The 19,640-nt window shown below is 40.1% G+C and overlaps 2 protein-coding genes across 4 annotated transcripts; both read right to left on the bottom strand.

The window, feature by feature from the left end:
• Positions 1-1,379: 1,379 nt before the first annotated feature.
• Positions 1,380-5,471, bottom strand: fkbp7 (FKBP prolyl isomerase 7). Its single transcript, XM_017710595.1, has 4 exons — positions 5,194-5,471; positions 4,547-4,698; positions 1,768-1,895; positions 1,380-1,677 (listed from the first exon to the last, which is right to left on the bottom strand). Exons 1-4 carry the CDS (start codon positions 5,403-5,405, stop codon positions 1,516-1,518), a joined length of 654 nt encoding a protein of 217 aa, XP_017566084.1. The 5' UTR covers positions 5,406-5,471; the 3' UTR covers positions 1,380-1,515.
• A 6,000-nt stretch (positions 5,472-11,471) lies between these two features.
• On the bottom strand, positions 11,472-19,640 carry LOC108435056 (acetylcholinesterase collagenic tail peptide-like). 3 transcript variants are annotated; one of them, XM_037539665.1, is made up of 16 exons: positions 19,589-19,640; positions 19,421-19,433; positions 19,199-19,317; positions 18,727-18,818; positions 17,719-17,760; positions 17,602-17,628; positions 17,429-17,500; positions 17,253-17,318; positions 16,976-17,002; positions 16,840-16,884; positions 16,566-16,601; positions 15,670-15,750; positions 15,300-15,396; positions 15,001-15,125; positions 11,976-12,098; positions 11,472-11,897 (listed from the first exon to the last, which is right to left on the bottom strand). In XM_037539665.1, the coding sequence occupies exons 3-16, from the start codon at positions 19,278-19,280 to the stop codon at positions 11,871-11,873; spliced, it is 942 nt and encodes a 313-aa protein (XP_037395562.1). In that variant the 5' UTR covers positions 19,281-19,317; positions 19,421-19,433; positions 19,589-19,640; the 3' UTR covers positions 11,472-11,870. The 3 variants fall into 3 exon arrangements, with proteins under 3 accessions (XP_037395562.1, XP_037395563.1, XP_037395564.1); XM_037539666.1 differs by having other exon boundaries at positions 11,976-12,095; XM_037539667.1 differs by lacking the exons at positions 19,199-19,317; positions 19,421-19,433; positions 19,589-19,640 and adding an exon at positions 18,930-18,982 and having other exon boundaries at positions 18,727-18,824.

Genomic DNA, 19,640 nt, shown 5'->3' with positions numbered 1-19,640 from the left:
TAGGGGCATTGTGGTAGCATGGACCGGGCAGTCTGGAGGTACCTCGTAAAATAGCAGCTGTTCACCCGAAAAAGCACAACCACAAAGAGGTCAGAGTACAACACCTTTTGTTTTTATTGGTACGTACTATATAACTTGAAAAAGAAAACATATATAAACAGATACTCTCACTTTAGCTTGGAGATGGACGAGTTTTAAAGTGGCCAGGTAGCTACCACCATTTAGACTTTAAGGTTCTCTCAACCTCAGCCCATAACAGTCCTTCTGGCTTGTTGCCGTTCAGTCAACACAACGTAGTCGTCCATCTCTCTTCAGCCTCTCGCCCCATTGAAAAGAAAAGAATAAACGCCCCTTTTATACCCAATCACTAATGTGGACTAAACCACCTGGGCATCCCCATAATCCAGGGTGGATTCAAAAACACAACAAACATACATAAACAGCCGGTTTGTTTTAAACATGCTTTGTTTCTTAGCATCCCAAGTAAATATTATTTGTTATTAATATACTGGAGAGACATGTTAATCGTTTTCTTTCTCCTCAGATAAACTGGATCCCCCTGCACCAGCGATTTCCCCCAGTCCACTGAAGGATCTAAAAGCTGGGTGACCTGCGTGCTGCCACTCCCAAAGGATACAGGTAAGTGCCCAGTCTATATTTGAATGTCTTTGTTAAAATTATCTCTGCATTGAGCCTTTAGAAGGCTGGTGACAGGTAAGGGTGACTTACCTTATCACAGGAATGGACAGAAACATGAATCTAGCTCAAATACTTAAATACAAATACTTAAAATTATCCATCAAATAACTGTGTTTTCTGTAGAGTCGTGTTCAGTCTGTTTTTTTTATGCACCAAAAAATATTAATAAATGTCATTCCCTCAATATGTCGAAGACCCTTCCTGGACCACCGCTACTGTCCTGTAAATGAGAATTACACTCACTTTTTTTCCCCTTATTTGCATAATTCAATCTTAGAAATGTAAAGAAACACAAGACTCAGATTTGATGGTTGTTGGTGGTGATGGGAACCAGGGGTCCCAATGTCTACAATACAAATATAACCATTTTATTTACTATCCAAATCGTCAAATCATGTGTGGGTATTAAAAAAAAACAACTTTTCAAGACTATCATAAAACAGTGTCTCAGACATCGGTCGGCACTTTTACAGCCATTTTATGTAATAACTTTTTGTGAAGGAGCTTTTAGGTGGACATCTGTCTCCAGTCACCACCGCAATGCACAATTCAAACCACTCTAAATGACTTTGTTTACATCTTAACCACCGAATTATGCAGTTTTGGGAAAATCCCTTTAAGCATAAACCTCTGATACTGAATAATGAGTGTATATAAGTGTATTCAAATGCACAACACGATTAATTATCAAAAATCATGTTTATTTATAGTGTTTATGGCTTTAGTGTTGTTTTATCAAACTCCTGCTCTTCGGGGAGGTCCAATGCACCGACTGCGTAATAAAATGTCTGTGAGGTAGTGCAGGTTTAGTGGCAGCTACAGCTCATCATGCTCGTAGACATTATACTCCTTTACTGACAACGTCCCGTCTTCGTCTTTGTCGTTCCTCCGGAACACATCGGTCACGACGTCTTGAAAGTAGGACTCTTCTTTCTGCACCTTTAACTTCGCCGCTTCCATCTTCAAGTGCTGATACACCTACAAGTCAAGAACAAGAGTGAACAGACGTTATGCACAGCGAGGCCGGAAAAGGGTCTGATATGACCTTTCACGTATGATCTAAATGACCTCTTCTTTCGTGAGAGTCCGGTCATTGTTGATGTCCATTTCTTTAAAGGCTTCAATGCTGCGTGGTCCTCGTCTTACATGCAGAAGCTCCACCTCAAAGATCACAGTTGCGTTGGGTGGCACAGGATCTGTGACATCAGACACAAACAGAGATGATGAGTCAACATTTGGAGGGAAGGAATAAACATTCGTAACCAGCAAGTTTGCTGAAATAAAGATTTACGGATTTTTCAGTTTCATCAGACATTTATTAAAGGTGAACTGCTTAAGTTGTTAATATACTGTACTTTTTACTTTTGAATGTTACAAATAAATCCAAGTCTCTATGCAGTCTAGGCAGCTTCATCACAATCAATAATGCCAGTGAACCTATTTTTTAAATCTAGAGATGATGCTACTCCACTGAAGAGAGCTCCACTGACTTCTCAAATTTTGTGCATAGTTTAAAAAATAATAATAAATTACACGTATTTCAAGCAGTTACTGAATAATTTGCCTTAAGATTTGGGCATGTAAATTCAGATGGAAAAGCTATGTGTGTGTGTGTGTGTGTGTATATATATATATATATATATATATGTATATGTGTGTGTGTGTGTGTGTGTGTGTGTGTGTGTGTGTGTGTGTGTGTGTGTGTGTGTGTGTGTGTGTGTATATATACATATAATGTCATTTAGAGTGGTTTGATGCTCCATTCAGGACAAACTTGTTGTTCACAGTGGTGGTGATATGAATAACACAATGTAATCAGGTTAATGATTATGAATACATTATCTGAAGCCTGAGACACAGTTTTGAGAAACTTTTGGCCCAAAACAGTTTTTAAATCCATGAAAGGCAGATTAATGCAATTAATAACCCTAACCCCCCTGCATTTTCCACTATGTTCCCATTACCAAAATTACATGTTCATCCGGCGAACCACCTTTTCCACACCCTTCCTCCTGGGAGGTGCTATAGATCCCTTTTTTCCTGCTGCTGTAAGGTGACTAAACTCTGAGTAGTGTAATAGAAGTCTGGCTGTCAGATTTCCAGCACACATGAAATTACTGTGTCATTTTTCATGATTCTCCTATGTTAAATCTTGTATACTGTGTATTGTATTATATTGTTTACTGTACATGTACTATACTGTATGTTTATTATGGGTTTCGTGCTACAACAGCAGTGAATTACATCATGTTGCACCAGATACAGTTACTGCCGATATATCATGAGGCAAGTCAAATAAAAGCTCAGAAGACACGTGTAGGTTTTGGATAGTAAACAAAACGGCTGTATCTGTGTTGTAAACATTGGTTCCCATCACCACCACTGTAAAGAAATCGTTCTGTAAGTTTACCATTAACCATTTCACACCAAACCACTCTAACTGACTTTGTTTACATTCTCAACTGAATTATGTGCAGAATTTTGAAAAACTGGTGAAATTATTCATTAAATCATGCCTGGATTGAATGAATCAGTCACAGGGAAATCTGACTAAGAGACAGTAGTCCAGTTTAATTCAGGCTGGTTTAATTCAGGCTAATTACAGGGTATGAAAGATAATAACATGTACATTTTTTTGGATTTTAAAGAAAGTATTTCAAATTTAAAGGAGAATTGAAATTAAAAACCTGATTAAAACAATCCTTTTAAAAAGTGAAAATCTCTGAATGAAAAATGCAAATAAAAAATAAACTAGAGTAATTAAAAATCAAGTGAAAAATAAGACATTGAATTAGGATAAAGTGCAGTGACAGAGGAGAAGGGTCAGAAACGCTAACAGTGTTTTAAACTGAGCTGAAACTGCTCAAATAGGAATGTTCTGAGCCTGGATTTTAAAGTATTTAGCTTTGGGGCTCCTCGAATGCTCTCGGTCAACTGGCTCCATTTAAGAGCAGCATAGAAGCTAAACGCAGCTTCTCCCTGCTTAGTCTTCATGTTTAGAACTGACCAGCTCCTAATGATCTGAGAGTTCTGCTCGGCTCCTATCGCTGTAACATATCGTCGCTGTCGGCACAAAACCTCGTATCTCCTTTTTGGCCATTTTTCAGTTTTTTGACAGTTTGAAAATGCCTGTTACTCTTTACGTTGTATGTAAATTTCATGACAAATGGGACACATCAAATGACCCAAAATTACTTGGAAAAAAACTCTGGTTCCATTGACTTACATTAGAAGTACAGTTGGTTTTTTCCTTCTCCTGTAAAGTTCTTATTTTGGAGATACGAGGTTTTGTTCCAACAACAGTGATATGCTCCTGCACCACTGAGCAATTTATAGACCAGTAAGAGCATCTTAAAGTCTGTTCTCTAGGGTAAGGATTTGGGGGTGATGTGTTCCACTCTTTTACTCCTAGTGAGACTCGGCAGCTGCATTTTGAATCATCTGAGGCAACTAAGCTGTACCTCTCATCCCACCACACTGCAGCTATGTATATCGCTGTTGTCGGAGCAAAACCTCGTATCTCCATTTTTGTAGATTTTCAGTTTTTGACATCATTTGAAAATGCATGTTGGCCTTTATGTTGTGTGTAAATTTCAGGAAGGATGGACCAAAATAAATGGCCGAAAATGTCTTGGCAAAAAGTCTGGTTCCATTGACTTACATTCAAAGTAATGTAGCTTTTTTCCATCTCCTGTAAAATTTCCATTTTGGAGATGTGAAGTTTTGCAACATTCTGCTTCCCTAACTTGAACGCAGCAATAACAGCCAACAGAGAAGTGCTGTTAAAATCCACTGTACAGTAAAAGTTCCTCCTGCTGCTACTCGTATCGTGGCTTACGTCACTTACGTTTCCCATGTTCTCCAAAGGCAAGCGGGGGTGGAACTGTGATTTTTCGCTTCTCGCCAGGACACATGTCTTTCAGCCCCAGGTCCAGACCTTTTATCACATCCCCAACACCCAGAACAAACCAGTGTGGGTCACCACTTTTAGCAGAACGACTGGAAAGAAGAGGGGAGGGGGGGGGGGGCAGAAAAAAAAGAGAAAAGTGACATAAAACAACTTTCAAACAAAAAAAAGAAACCAAGACCAGGGGCCTCATTTATAAAACACGGTAGAATTTCATTCTAAATCTTCTTTTTCGTTACTACTTAAGCAAATGCCTTACTGATAGTACCAAAAGGGTTCCATAGGTGGAACCATTACAACACATTCTCCATCAGTCCAAAGAACCACTGCGCCATGCAAAGAACCACTTCTCGGAGTGCTCATGGCTCACTGAAGAACCCTTGGAGATCTTTTTAAAGAGTGTATATAAACTTGTATAACTTTTTGACCTAAGATCAAATCCAGCCGAAGGCTTTTCAGAGGAGGCCCGCGTGTTGAACACAGTGGTGTCTGGAAGATCTCATCACTGTTGGCTGAGGTGCTACAGAAGACCCTCGTCCACTCACAGACCCACTGACCGTGGTCAGTAAGCGAAGTGCGGTCTTTACCTGCAGTAGAACTGAGAGCCGTCCTTGGCGAGGTACCCATCGTAGTGCGCGTTCAGCAGGTCGCCCTTTCTGGCCTTCTGGGTGCAGTTTTCCGGCAGGTACAGCACCTCGATTTTCACCTCATCCTTTGATTCACTCGCGCCAATGAAATCGAGGAAGAGGCAGAAGATCTGAAGGTACAGGAGGAAGCAAACGATGGAGCGCTCAGACATCTTTGCGCGACTGTCTGCGTGGCACAGACTCTCCGAGCCGCCTGACACCGCCTTCTTCCGGAACACCCTCCCAGGCAGAAATGGACCGAGTCGTGAACCGGTTCGTGTAATCGGTTCTTTCCCCGATCCGAATCGCGAGTCCCTCCAAGGGTAGGCCTGCTGTAGCTCTGAAACTTGGGTCGTTTCACTTAGTTTTAGAGACGCGTTAACAGGTTAAGATGTTGTTGTTTATATTTAGGGTCCAAGCACGCATGCGCTTAGGAGCTTAATGTGTTTGCTGAAGTTTTTCTTTCTTCTTCTTATTCTTTTTCTCATGAAAAACGTGTTGTGGAGAAGAGACCGTAAGTGATCCAGACACCAAACTTGGTGGGTAGTTGTAGTTTGTGTGCATCTCGCCAGGCAGCAAAAATGACCCCGAATTTCCAATGGGGGGCGCTATAGAGCACCAAAACACGTTTTGCTTCATAACTCCTAAACCAAGATGTGCACAGACAATTCTTTTGGTACCTCGTTCCTTGGGTCAAGCCAAACAACTCTGCTGCTGACACCAGTTAGCTCCGCCCACTTCATTGTTTGCTCATTTGCATAATATGCAAAACCTACTTTTGTGAACTAGTCCTACAGTTTTCACTAAATCCTCAATTTTGTGGTATTGGAAAACTCAGAAGAGTCTGCTTATCAATAATCATCAAAAAAATCCTGAGATTTGCAAACATTATTGCTGCCATAGGCTAATTAGCTCTTTTGATGAAATTCTAAATTAATTTAAGACTGTGTCACTCGAGAGGGCTTCAGCAAAAAACATTGCACCTTCACAGGCTTATGCAAGACAGGATTCTGTTTAAGCCATCCAATTTTGGTGGGCATATGTCATTAGGGCACGGGGCAATTACCAATTAACTGTTTCTCAGCATCCCTGCATCAGATCAAGCTGAAACTTGGCAGGCATCATCTACTATACATACTATAAGTGAATCTTGAAGGCCAATTGGATACATTGAAATTTATGGATGCCATCAGCCAATCAGAATTCAGCAGGCCTTTAACAGGCTTAACATTGACCAGTCGTCATGAAACTTGGATGATGTCTCTATATAGCCACTTTCTAACAGCCAGTCAAATTTCAAAAGATTTGTAATGTTGATGGCTGATATCGAGCTGGCCAGCCTGCTAAACTCAGCCGTTCACTGTAAGCTGAGTTGAGGTAATGTTGATGGCTGATGCCGAGCTGGCCAGTCTGCTAAACTCAGCCGTTCACTGTAAGCTGAGTTGAGGTAATGTTGATGGCTGATACCGAGCTGGTCAGCCTGCTAAACTCAGCCGTTCACTGTAAGCTGATTTGAGGTAATGTTGATGGCTGATACCGAGCTGGCCAGTCTGCTAAACTCAGCCGTTCACTGTAAGCTGAGTTGAGGTAATGTTGATGGCTGATACCGAGCTGGTCAGCCTGCTAAACTCAGCCGTTCACTGTAAGCTGAGTTGAGGTAATGTTGATGGCTGATACCGAGCTGGTCAGCCTGCTAAACTCAGCCGTTCACTGTAAGCTGAGTTGAGGTAATGTTGATGGCTGATACCGAGCTGGTCAGCCTGCTAAACTCAGCCGTTCACTGTAAGCTGAGTTGAGGTAATGTTGATGGCTGATACCGAGCTGGCCAGCCTGCTAAACTCAGCCGTTCACTGTAAGCTGAGTTGAGGTAATGTTGATGGCTGATACCGAGCTGGTCAGCCTGCTAAACTCAGCCGTTCACTGTAAGCTGAGTTGAGGTAATGTTGATGGCTGATACCGAGCTGGTCAGCCTGCTAAACTCAGCCGTTCACTGTAAGCTGAGTTGAGGTAATGTTGATGGCTGATACCGAGCTGGTCAGCCTGCTAAACTCAGCCGTTCACTGTAAGCTGAGTTGAGGTAATGTTGATGGCTGATACCGAGCTGGTCAGCCTGCTAAACTCAGCCGTTCACTGTAAGCTGAGTTGAGGTAATGTTGATGGCTGATGCCGAGCTGGCCAGCCTGCTAAACTAAAACCAATCCTCCAATTATTTAATCATTGAGTTTGTTCAAGAGTAGTTTGATGTGAAATGGTACACTGTGGAGAAATGACTGACTCATTTCTTTACAGATGTGGTGATTGGAACCAGAGGTCAGAAAGTTTATATCACATATAGCCAAACACGACTCTGCTTGGACTTCACCACGTATGGATTACAAATACATTTCAGGCCCAAACCATGTCTTAAAACTACCGTATTGCAATGTCTCAGGTATCAGGCAGTGTATTCATAACCATTTGATGTAATAACTTTCTGTTAGGGGTTTAAAAGGCATTAAACACCGTAGACGTCTGGTTCCTATCACCACCACTTTGAACAATACTGAGTTTCTTTCTTGAACAAATTTCATATCAAACCACACTGAATAATTTGTTTACATATCTTTGGTTTAATTATGCACAAAAATTCAGATTCATGGTAAAAAGAAAAATAAATAGGTTAGTTCATGTTAATAGTATCGTGTCAAAAGCTTTATTGATTATAAGGTCTGTAATGAAAATGTGTAAACTGGAGCCCTAGATTAATTTGCAACGGTCAAAATGATTCTTATTGCCAACAGGCACATTTTGAGCGTTTTTTGTTTTTTCAGCTACAAGAAAAACGGAAGGAGAGAAGAAGAGGACAGGGAGAGGAGAGTCGGGGCTAAAGGACAGAGGACAAAAGGTATGGGAGCAGAACAGCACAAGACTGTTAAGTGTTCTCAAGTCTATAATTAATAAAATGAGCTGGAAAAATGAATCTCTCCTGGCAGAAAAAGGTCACAGACCCGTGATGAAGTAGAATCAAGCTTAGAACAAATAGTGAAGCTTTTAGCTCATGGATCTCCTATAGAAATGCACTACAGTCAAACATGAATTGATTTTAATGTGGTAATGTGATCATTTTAATGTGATAATGGGCCAGAAACAGACATAAAAGGGGGAAAAAAGAAAACCAATGTGGTTACCCTTAGTAAAAGAGTGACTATAGGAAACTGCACAAGAATGTAAGAAAGTGCTACAGGAATATTATACAAAGCAAAGTTTTTATAGAAAATATTACATCAATATTTCTATAAAATCTAACCAGTTTCCAGTTGATTCAGATATTTATGTAAGTATATCTTTGTTAAAAATCAAAATTGATATCTGTATTTTGATTTGAAGATAACATTACTGATATCGCAAGAATGTCTGATAATAATTATAATAATCTAATCATGTAATATGATTGTGTAAGATTTCTTGATTGAATATTGATCAATGCTAGTTCAATAGGTTATGCTGTATTTGGGGTCTTAAACACTTGATTCATGTGTGTTTGAACTTTGCTCACCTTCACCTCTGAGGGGAACGTAGGTCATGAGTTATCATTATGTATGTCAACAGGATCATATGTTTAGTCACATTATTCCTAAAACGCCTATGACTAAAACGATCCACAAGAGGGAGCTATTAGCTCACAACGAGGTTTTGTGGTCGTGGTTGAGAAGGAAGTACGTTTAAGTTGCAATATTAATGCCTGTATCACAATTCATGAATCACAAATACAGCAGTTCCATAAATTCCAAACAAATATACTTCATCAAATACAGCTGCTTTTCCAGATATAGCATTTTTTGTCATTGTCATTTGTCATGACAAATACGTTGAGCCAGAGCCGGTTCCCTGGCTGAGCACTGTTTCTCTCCACGACAGTAGTCATTTACAAGACTCTTGACCCTCAGTGAGGAAACTTTGGTGGAAATCATTCTATCATATAGGCGTGTTTAGTATTTAGAAACCGAGCTGTTTGTGTCTGTAAATATTGGGGCATTTTCAGAACATGTTCTGTTTCTTTACTATGTTTTGTGATTCCATTAGCTCAAGAGAACTTCTCATCACTGTGAAGACCCGAGTTAAACACAGAGCAGCTAACCAGACAGATTACTTAAACCAATAGAGTGCTAAGGGTTGTTCTTCTTGGACAATCCTCACTGTGGAGTTAAATGATCAAGCTCAGTTTGCCGTCCTCAGTTCTTGCTGATTGCTGAACCTGTAGGACTCAAATGTTAAGAAGAGCCATTTTGTCCTTTCAACAAGAATCAATCCACCTTGGGAGCCACAACAGGAATCATTTCTTGTACAATGTCTCTCAGCATTCGACTTTTTATGACGCTGAAGTCGCTTCTCATTCACAAGCTTCTTGTTTGAATTTTCCCTTCCACCTTAAATGGCGCCTGAGGCAGCAGAATGTAACTGCTGTACCATTTAAGGTGGAACGGGAAAATCAATCGAAGAAGAAGCTGGCGAATGAGAAGTGACTTCAGCTTTGCAGCTTATTACTTTTTGACAGTTTCTTGTTGCAGAATAAACGTATTAGGAAACCAGCTGGAGTGATTATAAATGCAAATAAGTAAATTTGTCTCCAAGTTATCAATGTTCATCTTAAATTTTTCTGTCTTTTCATTAGCTACTAGCTAGGTGAGACTGTTGTCTGTGTTGCTATGGTGACCAGCAGTCTGCGCGCTGATCTTCAGGGTTAAAAGTTAAATTGGCAAATTAACTCCGGCTTTTAAGACCATTTACTGTTAAACTGTGTTGAATGATCAGCAGAGCTTTATTTCACTGTAATGGAGGATTATTTTATTAGTACCTGCAAATCTGATTCTTCTGTGGAGCCACAAAAGGGCAGTAGAAGAGCCGCATTTTGCCCACCCCTGCTGTAGGATGATGTTGGTGGGTCATAACCTTGAATGAGCAAGTTATGTGGAAAATCACTCCAGCATACAGAGACGTTTTGTAATCACATTTGTAAATAAGTAGGGTTTTTGCAAAACAGATAGTGGTGCATTTACAAAACATATTTATTTGCTGTGTTTTTGGCTCTAATTTAGCTCCATAGACTTCCCACCACTATGAAGACCAGTGGGATGTTTCTGTCAGGAGGGATATCTATCACACCATCAACCATTCATGTCAGATTTTTTTTAATTTCACGCTTTCATCAGTTCTATATTTCAGATTCTAGTTCATTAATGTCATTTGACTTCGACCACATACATACAAATAGTTTACATACAGATAATTTTCCTTTGCACGTTAGTGTGCAACACATGGCATCCAGAGATTGTGATATACAACACAAAAACATAGTAAACAGACCATGCATAGGCCTAGTTCATATAACCTTACTTTGTGAGTTCAGACCATGCTTTTTACATGGTGGTGGTAGTATGAGGGTATACTGATTGAGGGAGGGGGAGAGCTGTCTGCCAGAAGGCCAGACACTCCTCATAGCTGTAGTAGGACTGTTGTAGGACTGAAACAGGGAGGAGATGGGGTGGCGGTGGGTATTGCGAACATTTTGTCACAGGTACGGAAGGTGAGGATGACCCAAGAGGCCGCCCAGGTGCTAGTGCAAGGCTTGACTACCACAACTCGCTCTTGGCTGGTCTTCCCATGCAGGCCATCAAGCCTCTGCAACTCATCCATGCGGCAGCACGACTCGTCTTCAATCTGCCCAAGTTCGGCCACGTCACCCCACTGCTGCGCTCCCTTCACTGGCTTCCTGTAGCTGCACGCATCAGATTTAAACCCTAATGCTGGCCTACAAAGCCAAAAATGGACCAGCCCCTCCAGACCTCATGGCAATGGTGAAATCTCGAACTGAACCACGAGCCCTTCGAGCTTCGAGTACAGCTCGGCTCGACCCGCCATCCTTCAAGGCGCGTGGAAGACAAGCGTCGAGACTGTTCTCTGTACTGGCGCCCAGGTGGGGGAATGAACTCCCACTGGCTGTCCAAACAGCAGAGTTTCTTGCTGTCTTCAAACACAGACTGAAGACTCATCTCTTCACACAGCACTTAAATGAGCACTGAATTAAGTATTGTTTGCAATATATTGTGCTGCACTTTATATATACGTTATATTTTATTGTGTATTGTAGTTTATTGTATTGCATTGAATGGCACAGAGTTCTGTGTTCAACTCTGCTCCTTTTCTCTCTGTATCTACAGTAACTTTTGTTTCTAGCAGTATCTGAGCTCAGGACTGTCTTTCTCTCTAAGCTATTGGTAACTAGCAAAGATACTTTCTCTAGATAGACAAAGCACGTCTTGTAAGTCGCTCTGGATAAGAGCGTCTGCTAAATGCTGTAAATGTGAGGATGTGAATTTAGAGGACGTTAGTTAGGAAGATGGAAGAGTTTCAAGCTTGTTTACCCCCCCAGACTTCAATTACAACATAACTACATATCGTAAGGTGCTAGAATACATGAGTAGATAAACGCAAACATGTTATGTTAATTTGATTATTAGGTTGTGCAATAATGTAGTGTCCTACATTTCTTATGACTCACTTGATCTAATACTGGAGTAAATCACTTTTTTTTTCTTTCTTTTTTAAACAAGACTTTGTAAAAATGATGCTGTGGCAGGCAAGATGAAGGTGAAGTCCTCTTAATTCAGCTGTGAAGATGTAGGTCTCTGCAGACATAGAAAACATTTGTTTTAGGATTTGGGATTTGATGTTCGGTCACTAAATATTTCAAGTAACGTCCTCACCTGCACTCCAGTCCATTCAGAGCTTGTGAAGATGTGAAGAGTGTGAGTGTCTCTTCTTAGAACAAACATATTTTCCTTTGTAAACTCTGACATATCCTCTTCTTTGTCCACAATATAGATCTGCTACAAGATTGAAAATACCATAATGAAGCAGTTGGCGTTGAGAATGAAAACAGTGTGACACACTCTGATAACACAGTGTCTCACAGAGAGAGAAAGTGACAGTGATTTATAGTGAATAATATGAGTTTTTGTCAGTTGTAGCAACTTTGGCCAACTGTCTTTTTACATTTTTTGTCCTAAAGAGTAGGGATGCATCAATACCGATGTGGGTATCGGATATCGGCCCGATACCATGCTTAACCAACATCCAATAAGTAAGTAAGTGATACTTTTTTGATCCCACAAACGGGGAAATTCCACCTCCGCATTTAACCCATCCGTGAAGTGAAACACCACATACACACTAGGGGGCAGTGAGCACACTTGCCCCAGAGCGGTGGGCAGCCCAATCCACGGCGCCCGGGGAGCAGTTGGGGGTTAGGTGTCTTGCTCAAGGACACCTCAGTCATGGACTGTCGGCCCTGGGGATCGAACCGGCAACCTTCCGGTCACAGATCCCTAACCTCCAGCCCACGACTGCCCCAATACCATGTAACATAAGCCTAGTGTACACTGCCATGCTACAAAAGACTCAACAGAAGACTTAAGCTGGTAGTGAACAAGGTTCTGCTGGCACAGAGAAGTGCTACTGACTTATTTATGTGAACAGGCTGTAGGGAGACCATGTCGTCCTACTGTGTACGTCTCCGCCTGGTTTTAGCTTCAGTGCAGTGTTGGCAAAGCTGCTCAGTTTCTCAGCATGTTTGCACGATGTTATTTTGAATGAAACATCTTTTATTTAAAAATGTAATTATTTATACACTTTAGAAATAAAAGTTCTGTGCATGTACATTTTTCATTTGTCAAGGTACAAACACTGTGAATTTACTCTCAAAGGTCCAATTGTGAACCTTAAACAAGTTTTTCCAGGTGAAATATACAGACAAACAGAACAATATCATAAACTCACTTCAAGGCAGGATCTGTAGCATTGATGGCTAATGCACTTCATTTTAAATCAGATTTGAATTATTTAACTTTTAAGATATGCTACACTTATTTACACTAACAACTACTTCATTCTAAGTAGGTAGTTCATTATGGGATCAGTGAATACTAAAAAAAAAAACTTTATTGATGCATCACTACTGAAAAGATACTGATATTGATATTTAGAAAGCATCTATTCAATGCCAATATGAGTAATATGATTATTGTTATTTGTCGAATAGAATCATATGATGCTAATACTAGATTATATCTAAATACGGCTTATTTTAAAAAATAGGAATAACAGAAAAATTTACATAAAACATAAAATTCTATAAAACATGTCGTCAAAGTTTAGAGGGAAAACTGCTACATTAAAAGAACAATCAAATGCAACTGCTATAAGTAGGCTAGCATTTCATAGGATCGTCCCATCGGAGCTAAAACTTTCCTTTTTTTCATGCATGCTTTTTAAAACAATGAACATTTGAACATTTTGTTAGTGATTCAGATCTATTGTAAGTTATTTGTTGCTCATGAAAGTTTATAGGCTGTATTAATATACTCATGCTCTCTGAGGGTCTATTTCCCACCATTTTCCTCCCATTTTTTAATGATTTTTTTCACCTTTTATGATCTTAAACTTTTGCCTGCGACTTGCCACATAAGTGTTTTGATCAATGGTAAAAAATAAATACGCTTTGCAAAGTCAGCACATCACGTAGGCATGTAGGTGTGTGGTTGATGCCACATACCCTGACGGTCCACTGCTGAACTAACCCCTGACAATGATGTTTGCAGACCTCCTGTCAAAGTCATATTAGAACCCTATAGGCTAAACAAACTTACTTTATTTCCAAGAATAACAAAATACAACTTTTGAAGCAATTACTTCCTTAGTGGCAGAAATCAATCTGTCTAAATGTCAACATGAAATACATTGAATTTATGGATTTGAAAGCATGCAAAGATAAAGTTCAAGCAAGACTGTCAATTTGAGAGATCAGTCCATGAAGCAGCTGGCCAGAGCATAGAGCAGGGGTATTTAATTCAAATCCAATAAGGTCCAGTTAGAGAAAATTTCCTCAAGCAAAGGTCCGGAACATCATACTGTCTAACTGGATTCAGTGCCGTATACTGTTAACTGGAGTAGCCTAGTAGGAATATTATCATCTTATACAGTCAACAACTGAAGTTCAAATCCATTACAATTCAGTCAGATTACAAGAATATTCATTGTCAGTTTTCTCTTTTTAGAGGACATCATGTGAAATGACTTCCCTCTGGCTCTCTTTCTTCTCTGACTGCTGTTTCTCACCTCATCACCCTGTGTGGCGTCACTCACTTGAGTCCCGGTGCTCATCGTAATGCGCAAATCTGATTGGCTGAGTAGCGTCACATGTGATATTTATAACGCATGTGATTGGTCTGGGAGTTTCCTGGGACACTAAAGCTACTGTAAAGGCTAGAAAAGTTCTGACGATTAAAATAGAACCACTCATTCAGAATGAAATGGTTCTCCAGAGTTTATCGGTTATACGTCCAGGTCCGCTTAGGACAGCGTCTGGGTCTGGACTCGGACCGAGGTCCGCCTATTTGTGATCGCTGGCATAGAGGGACAGAGAGCCTAGAGTGCTGAGCAGTGAGGCAGAGGAAGCTGATAATGCCCAGTAGTGAGGAAGAAAGAGCTGAGAGTGCTGAGCAGTGAGGGAGACCACAGACTTTACTTGCTTAGCTCTAGGAGGAAATATTTATTATAGTAATGTTAAAAATGCAATGAATTGGTTTTGGCTGATGCACAATCAGAACTATATATTCAGTGATTATGTTGATTGACCAAGTTCTTAAAAAATAGTATTAATATTTTTGATACGCATATTGATTATATTAAGATTTGTCAAATATGCCTTATGAAGATGTTTGCAATACTTACAGACACAAGTGCTGTATTTTGTGCGTTTGTCCTGGGTTTTTGCTCAATAGAATTTGTCCAGGAGCAGTTACATAATGATGGACCAGTCATCCCTTTCTCGCCTTTGTGCCCAGGTATTAAATACACTTGAAAAAGATGCACAAAATGTCAAATTATAGTTATGAGTCAGATTTCAGTCAGTGGCTGGGTTTCCAGAGCAGTCACTGAATTGTTAGGTGGTAGAGAAGTAGAGCAGTAGTTTTACTATTTACTGTCACTATTTTAATCAAAGCTTGTCGTAAATAAAGACAGTATAGGACCTTTTCCTGGTTCTCCAGGCTCTCCTGTTGCACCTTGCTTTCCCATTGCACCTGCATGGCCAAAATATCCCGGCCGTCCAAAGCTACCTTTCCTCCCCTGGTTTGTGTCAGAAAAAAAAAACACATTCTCTTTTTACCCAGTAAAGGTTATTGTGGGTCCAACCATTCAGTAATACACCTAATTCAACTAATTAAAGCAAAGGTGGTATTGGTTACTAATTTATGAGTTAAATGTGTTACTTCTTGTAGTCATATCAACACCACTCCTGACAATAATACATATGTATATATTATGCCTCTTTCAATGTAACGAGTGCAAAAAATCAGATAAACTTTTTATTTTCCTACCAACAAAAACTTTGACACTCACTTTTTTGCCTCTTGTTCCAGGAACTCCTCTTAGTCCATCCATGCCCCTTAGTCCAGTGTATCCCTTTGGACCCCTCTCACCCTAAAGAATCAAATTTGAATTAAACAAAGTAGCAATCCACCATAACAGACAATCGCCTAAGCCAGGGGTCGGCAACATGTGGCTGTTTTATTGCCCTGTTGCGGCTCCACAGCAGAATTCGATTTGTAGATAAAAATAAAATAATCCTCATTTGCAATAAAATAAAGCTCTGCTGAACAGTTTTAACAATAATTGGTATTAAACACTGGTAATTCTCCCTTTAACCTTGAAGATGGGTGTGCAGACTGCTGGTCACAGACAACAATCTTGCCTAGCTAGTAGCTAAAAAAAGGCAAACAAAGAGATTTAAAACAAACCCCGATAATTTGGAGACGAATGGACTTATTTGTGTTTATAACCACTCCAGCTGGTTTCTTGATGCGTTTAATCTGCAACAAAAAACTGTCAAACACTAAAAAGGCGAGAAGATGAAGTCAGCTTCCCATTCGCCAGCTTCTTATTTGAATTTTCCCATTCCACCTTAAAGCTGGAAACGGAGAATTTGACTGCAGCCTGGAAAAAATCGAAACTTTTTGCGAAAAAGTTTCCTGCCGGAGATGCGAGAAAAGCGCCTAGTTGAACTAAAGCTTAAAGCAGAGCAGTAAGTCTGTGTTTTCATTTGTTTTTTTAGTCTATACAAGCACATCAGCACATAATGAGACATGTTTACAGCCAAGACGGTAAAACATTACTTCAATAAAATCGACATAAAATGTCTCCGAAGGCGGATAGATTTTTGTTGAAAAGGGACAAAATGGTTCGGCCATGGGTTGCCAACCCCTGGCCTAAGCCATAAGAAGATCTTGCTGGGTCACCTTTTGTCCTTTCAGACCTGGGTAGCCAGGTGTTCCCTAGAGCAACAAACGTAAAGTTAGACACAGAATAGAAAGTCATGTAAACGTAGCACCAGCACCAGGTTACTAGATTAATTCATCGCTCTCAAAGTTAAATTCATAGTTCTGCACTAGACGGTTTAGCGTTTCCCTCCTTTAACACACCTCATCCGACTTGGCTTAACTAATGACTTGAATCACATGTGTCTTGAATACTTTGCAGTGCTGTGCAAGCTATCCAGGAGTTAATGCTCACCTTTTCACCTATCGCTCCCGGGTCACCTTTTATTCCTTTCTCTCCCTATGAACATGACGGTGTAATGAAGGTGATTCAAAGTGCAACAAATCTGTTTCTACATTAAATCCTGTTACATACAAATAGATAAACCTACCTTAGCCCCGTTATGTCCTCTAACACCCTGAAAAAAAAGTTTGGGTTGAGTGGATTGTGTTAAAATAATATAGTTTAGTTTATGTGAAATATTAGAGCACGCCAACGAGATTTCTCAGTAGGTCTATCAGGAATGAGTTAAAACTGGGTTGAACATGGTACATTCATTTGCATTTACAGAGACAAAGAGAATTTCAGATTCAAGTTGCCAATAATAGCCAATGTCCTCACTTTACAGTGACCTCTGCGGCAATTGCTTTTAAATGAAATTGACTCACTGCATTTGTCCCCGGCATCCCGTCTTCACCAGGAGCCCCCATCCAGCCCCTTGGTCCTTTCTCTCCCTAAAAAAAAATCACAGTTCACTGACACGTCGTTTGCATATGTGTACTGATGTTTGGGTGACGCAGTTGGTGTGCTCATGGGCATTGAGACCAAATGAGGTCTTTCTAACCTTCTCTCCTGGTGGACCAATGACACCAGGAGCTCCTGGACTTCCTTGTGGTCCTATTTCACCTGGTTGCCCCTACAATGAAATGAGTTAATTCAGAGCATCTGTTTACAAAAAGCATGATTCGAATTGTCCTTGAAACTTTCACTACTGCTGAGAAATAAAAACGGCATTACCTTCTGCCCCTTTGGTCCTCTATTTCCCTTTGAAACAAATAAGTCATTATCATTGACAATTAATCGCCAGCAATTTGGCATTTACTGCATTTGTTTTAAACAAAGCAAAATGAATACCTTTTCACCTTTTGCTCCAGTTAGGTACTCTGTTAAATTAACCTAGGAACAGTCCAGAGTCTCAATTAAAACATTAATTGGCAAAACGATAATTCCTGTTTTGAGTAAACAGATGAGCGCTTCTAAGGCCCAATCCCATTTTTCACCCCTGCCCCTTGTTTTCGAGTGTCACCTTGCGCCTTGGAATATAGTTATAAGTTGTGGTTGAAATCTTCCCCTACAAAATGGGACAAAGCCTCAGCCTGCAGTGAGAGCAGAGGAGGGTGAAGTTCAGTAACCTCATTGCTGGGCTTTAGTACATTTAGAGAATCATATTTTTGCTAATTTGTGTATATTTTGAGTTGTATTTATGCCTGTAGGTAGGTTTTTTTTGTATATATTCTTCTTTTGATACTGTATCACCCTTATTATTATAACTGTGCTGCGTGACTGCTACTGGACCTTCAGGATCAATAAACTAACTAACTGTCTGTCTGTCAGACCCCTAATTCTTCAGTGATATGAAGCTGAAGTAAGCTGTTCACCAGCTTCTTAAAAGGAGCAGCATTTCTAATGCGTGAGGCGCCAGAATGTAACTGCTGCTCCATTTAAAGTGGAATGGGAAATTTAGCGGGATAGCTACAGAGACATCAGCTACTACCAGGGATTTTTATACTTGTTATGAAGAAAAAAGACGATAATACACTGTAACAACATTAAGCTAAAATAATACAATTTTTATCAGAATTTTTTACAGAGAAAATTCTCACTTTTGTGGGTTTTTTGGTCCCTTGCTCATCAATTTGGCCCCTCATAACAGTACATTTGGAGTGTGCCTCTAAAAACCTCAATTTGAAGGGCCATGTAGCTCTAGCACGTTACCCTGCCTCTCTATCTCAACAAAAATCAGTACACCCTACCCCTAGACTGAAACGTGCAAAATGGAGAGCTAAGTGGTAGAGGTGAGGGGTGCAATGGGATTCGGCCTAGACTAGCTATGAACAGCTCTTTCTAGGAAATAAGCATTACCATCAGGACATCCCAACGACTGAATGGAGGAAAGGGTGGCGGTGGAGGTGGGACAGTGCATGTTCTGTAAAGTCGCAGGTTACAGGCATACTCTTAATCTGAAAGATTAAAGATGATATCATCAACAACAACGACTAATGATGTGGTCAATAGTATTTGCATATACGTGCACAAATATAGAAACGACTGAACATTTTACTCACCATGTTTTGTTCAAAGTTCAGGGAAAATGAAGAGAAAACAGTAAATGTCAGAGGAATACAGTGCATGCATCGCTGTCTAAAGACACTCTGCCAACTGCAGAACGTCTCAGTGGTTCATTGGCAACTAGCCCTGGTCTGCAGGTCTTCTTGAACAGCCAAGTAAATTTGTCAAACAAGAGGTTGGATTATTTATTTATTTATTTATTTATATGACTTAAGATGGATTTGTAAATGCATGCACACATAAAAACAGCCCTCCTGTTACATACCTGTTGTAGCAGACAGCTGTTTACTGAAAACCACTGCATTTGCACAAATGATCTGCAGCATAAATATGAATAAGCCAACCATTTTCCAGCCGGTGTCAAAAGAGGGCCTCTGTATGATTCTGTGAATGGAGCCAGACACAGCAGTTACCAACCAGTTTCAAGCTTTCAAGATTTCTTTGCCATGTTTATGCAGGAAAGATGCAGATAAAACTGAATGCGTACTTGCCAGATATTCCTGCACGTAGATAGAAAGAAACAGACAATATTGTGTACAATTGAGTGTATCGTACATATTCAAATAATCATATTGACAAAGAATTATTGTGTAATAATTGCTCATTTCAGGCTTTACATGAAAGATTTTTTTCTTAAATGGATTTAGCGGCTTACCTCCCTCTGTCTGGTGTGCTGCACTGCTCTTTCAAGCCTCTGCTTGGATCCC

The sequence above is a fragment of the Pygocentrus nattereri genome, chromosome 6, assembly GCF_015220715.1.
Source record: "Pygocentrus nattereri isolate fPygNat1 chromosome 6, fPygNat1.pri, whole genome shotgun sequence".
NCBI classification, from domain to species: domain Eukaryota; kingdom Metazoa; phylum Chordata; class Actinopteri; order Characiformes; family Serrasalmidae; genus Pygocentrus; species Pygocentrus nattereri.
The sequence above is the reverse complement of the archived record's forward strand: the minus strand, read 5'-3'. Positions and strand labels throughout refer to the sequence as shown.

Excerpts from the sequence above, each read along its gene's own strand:
- fkbp7 (XM_017710595.1), bottom strand. The coding sequence starts at position 5,405 with ATGTCTGAGCGCTCCATCGTTTGCTTCCTCCTGTACCTTCAGATCTTC. Across the intron at positions 4,699-5,193 it reads GGCTCTCAGTTCTACTGCAG|TCGTTCTGCTAAAAGTGGTG; the intron begins GTAAAGACCGCA and ends TCTTCTTTCCAG. Across the intron at positions 1,896-4,546 it reads CTTTGGAGAACATGGGAAAC|ATCCTGTGCCACCCAACGCA; the intron begins GTAAGTGACGTA and ends CTGATGTCACAG.
- LOC108435056 (XM_037539665.1), bottom strand. The coding sequence starts at position 19,280 with ATGGTTGGCTTATTCATATTTATGCTGCAGATCATTTGTGCAAATGCA. Across the intron at positions 17,501-17,601 it reads GAGGACCAAAGGGGCAGAAG|GGGCAACCAGGTGAAATAGG; the intron begins GTAATGCCGTTT and ends ATTTCATTGTAG. Across the intron at positions 17,003-17,252 it reads GGATGCCGGGGACAAATGCA|GGTGTTAGAGGACATAACGG; the intron begins GTGAGTCAATTT and ends CTTTTTTTTCAG.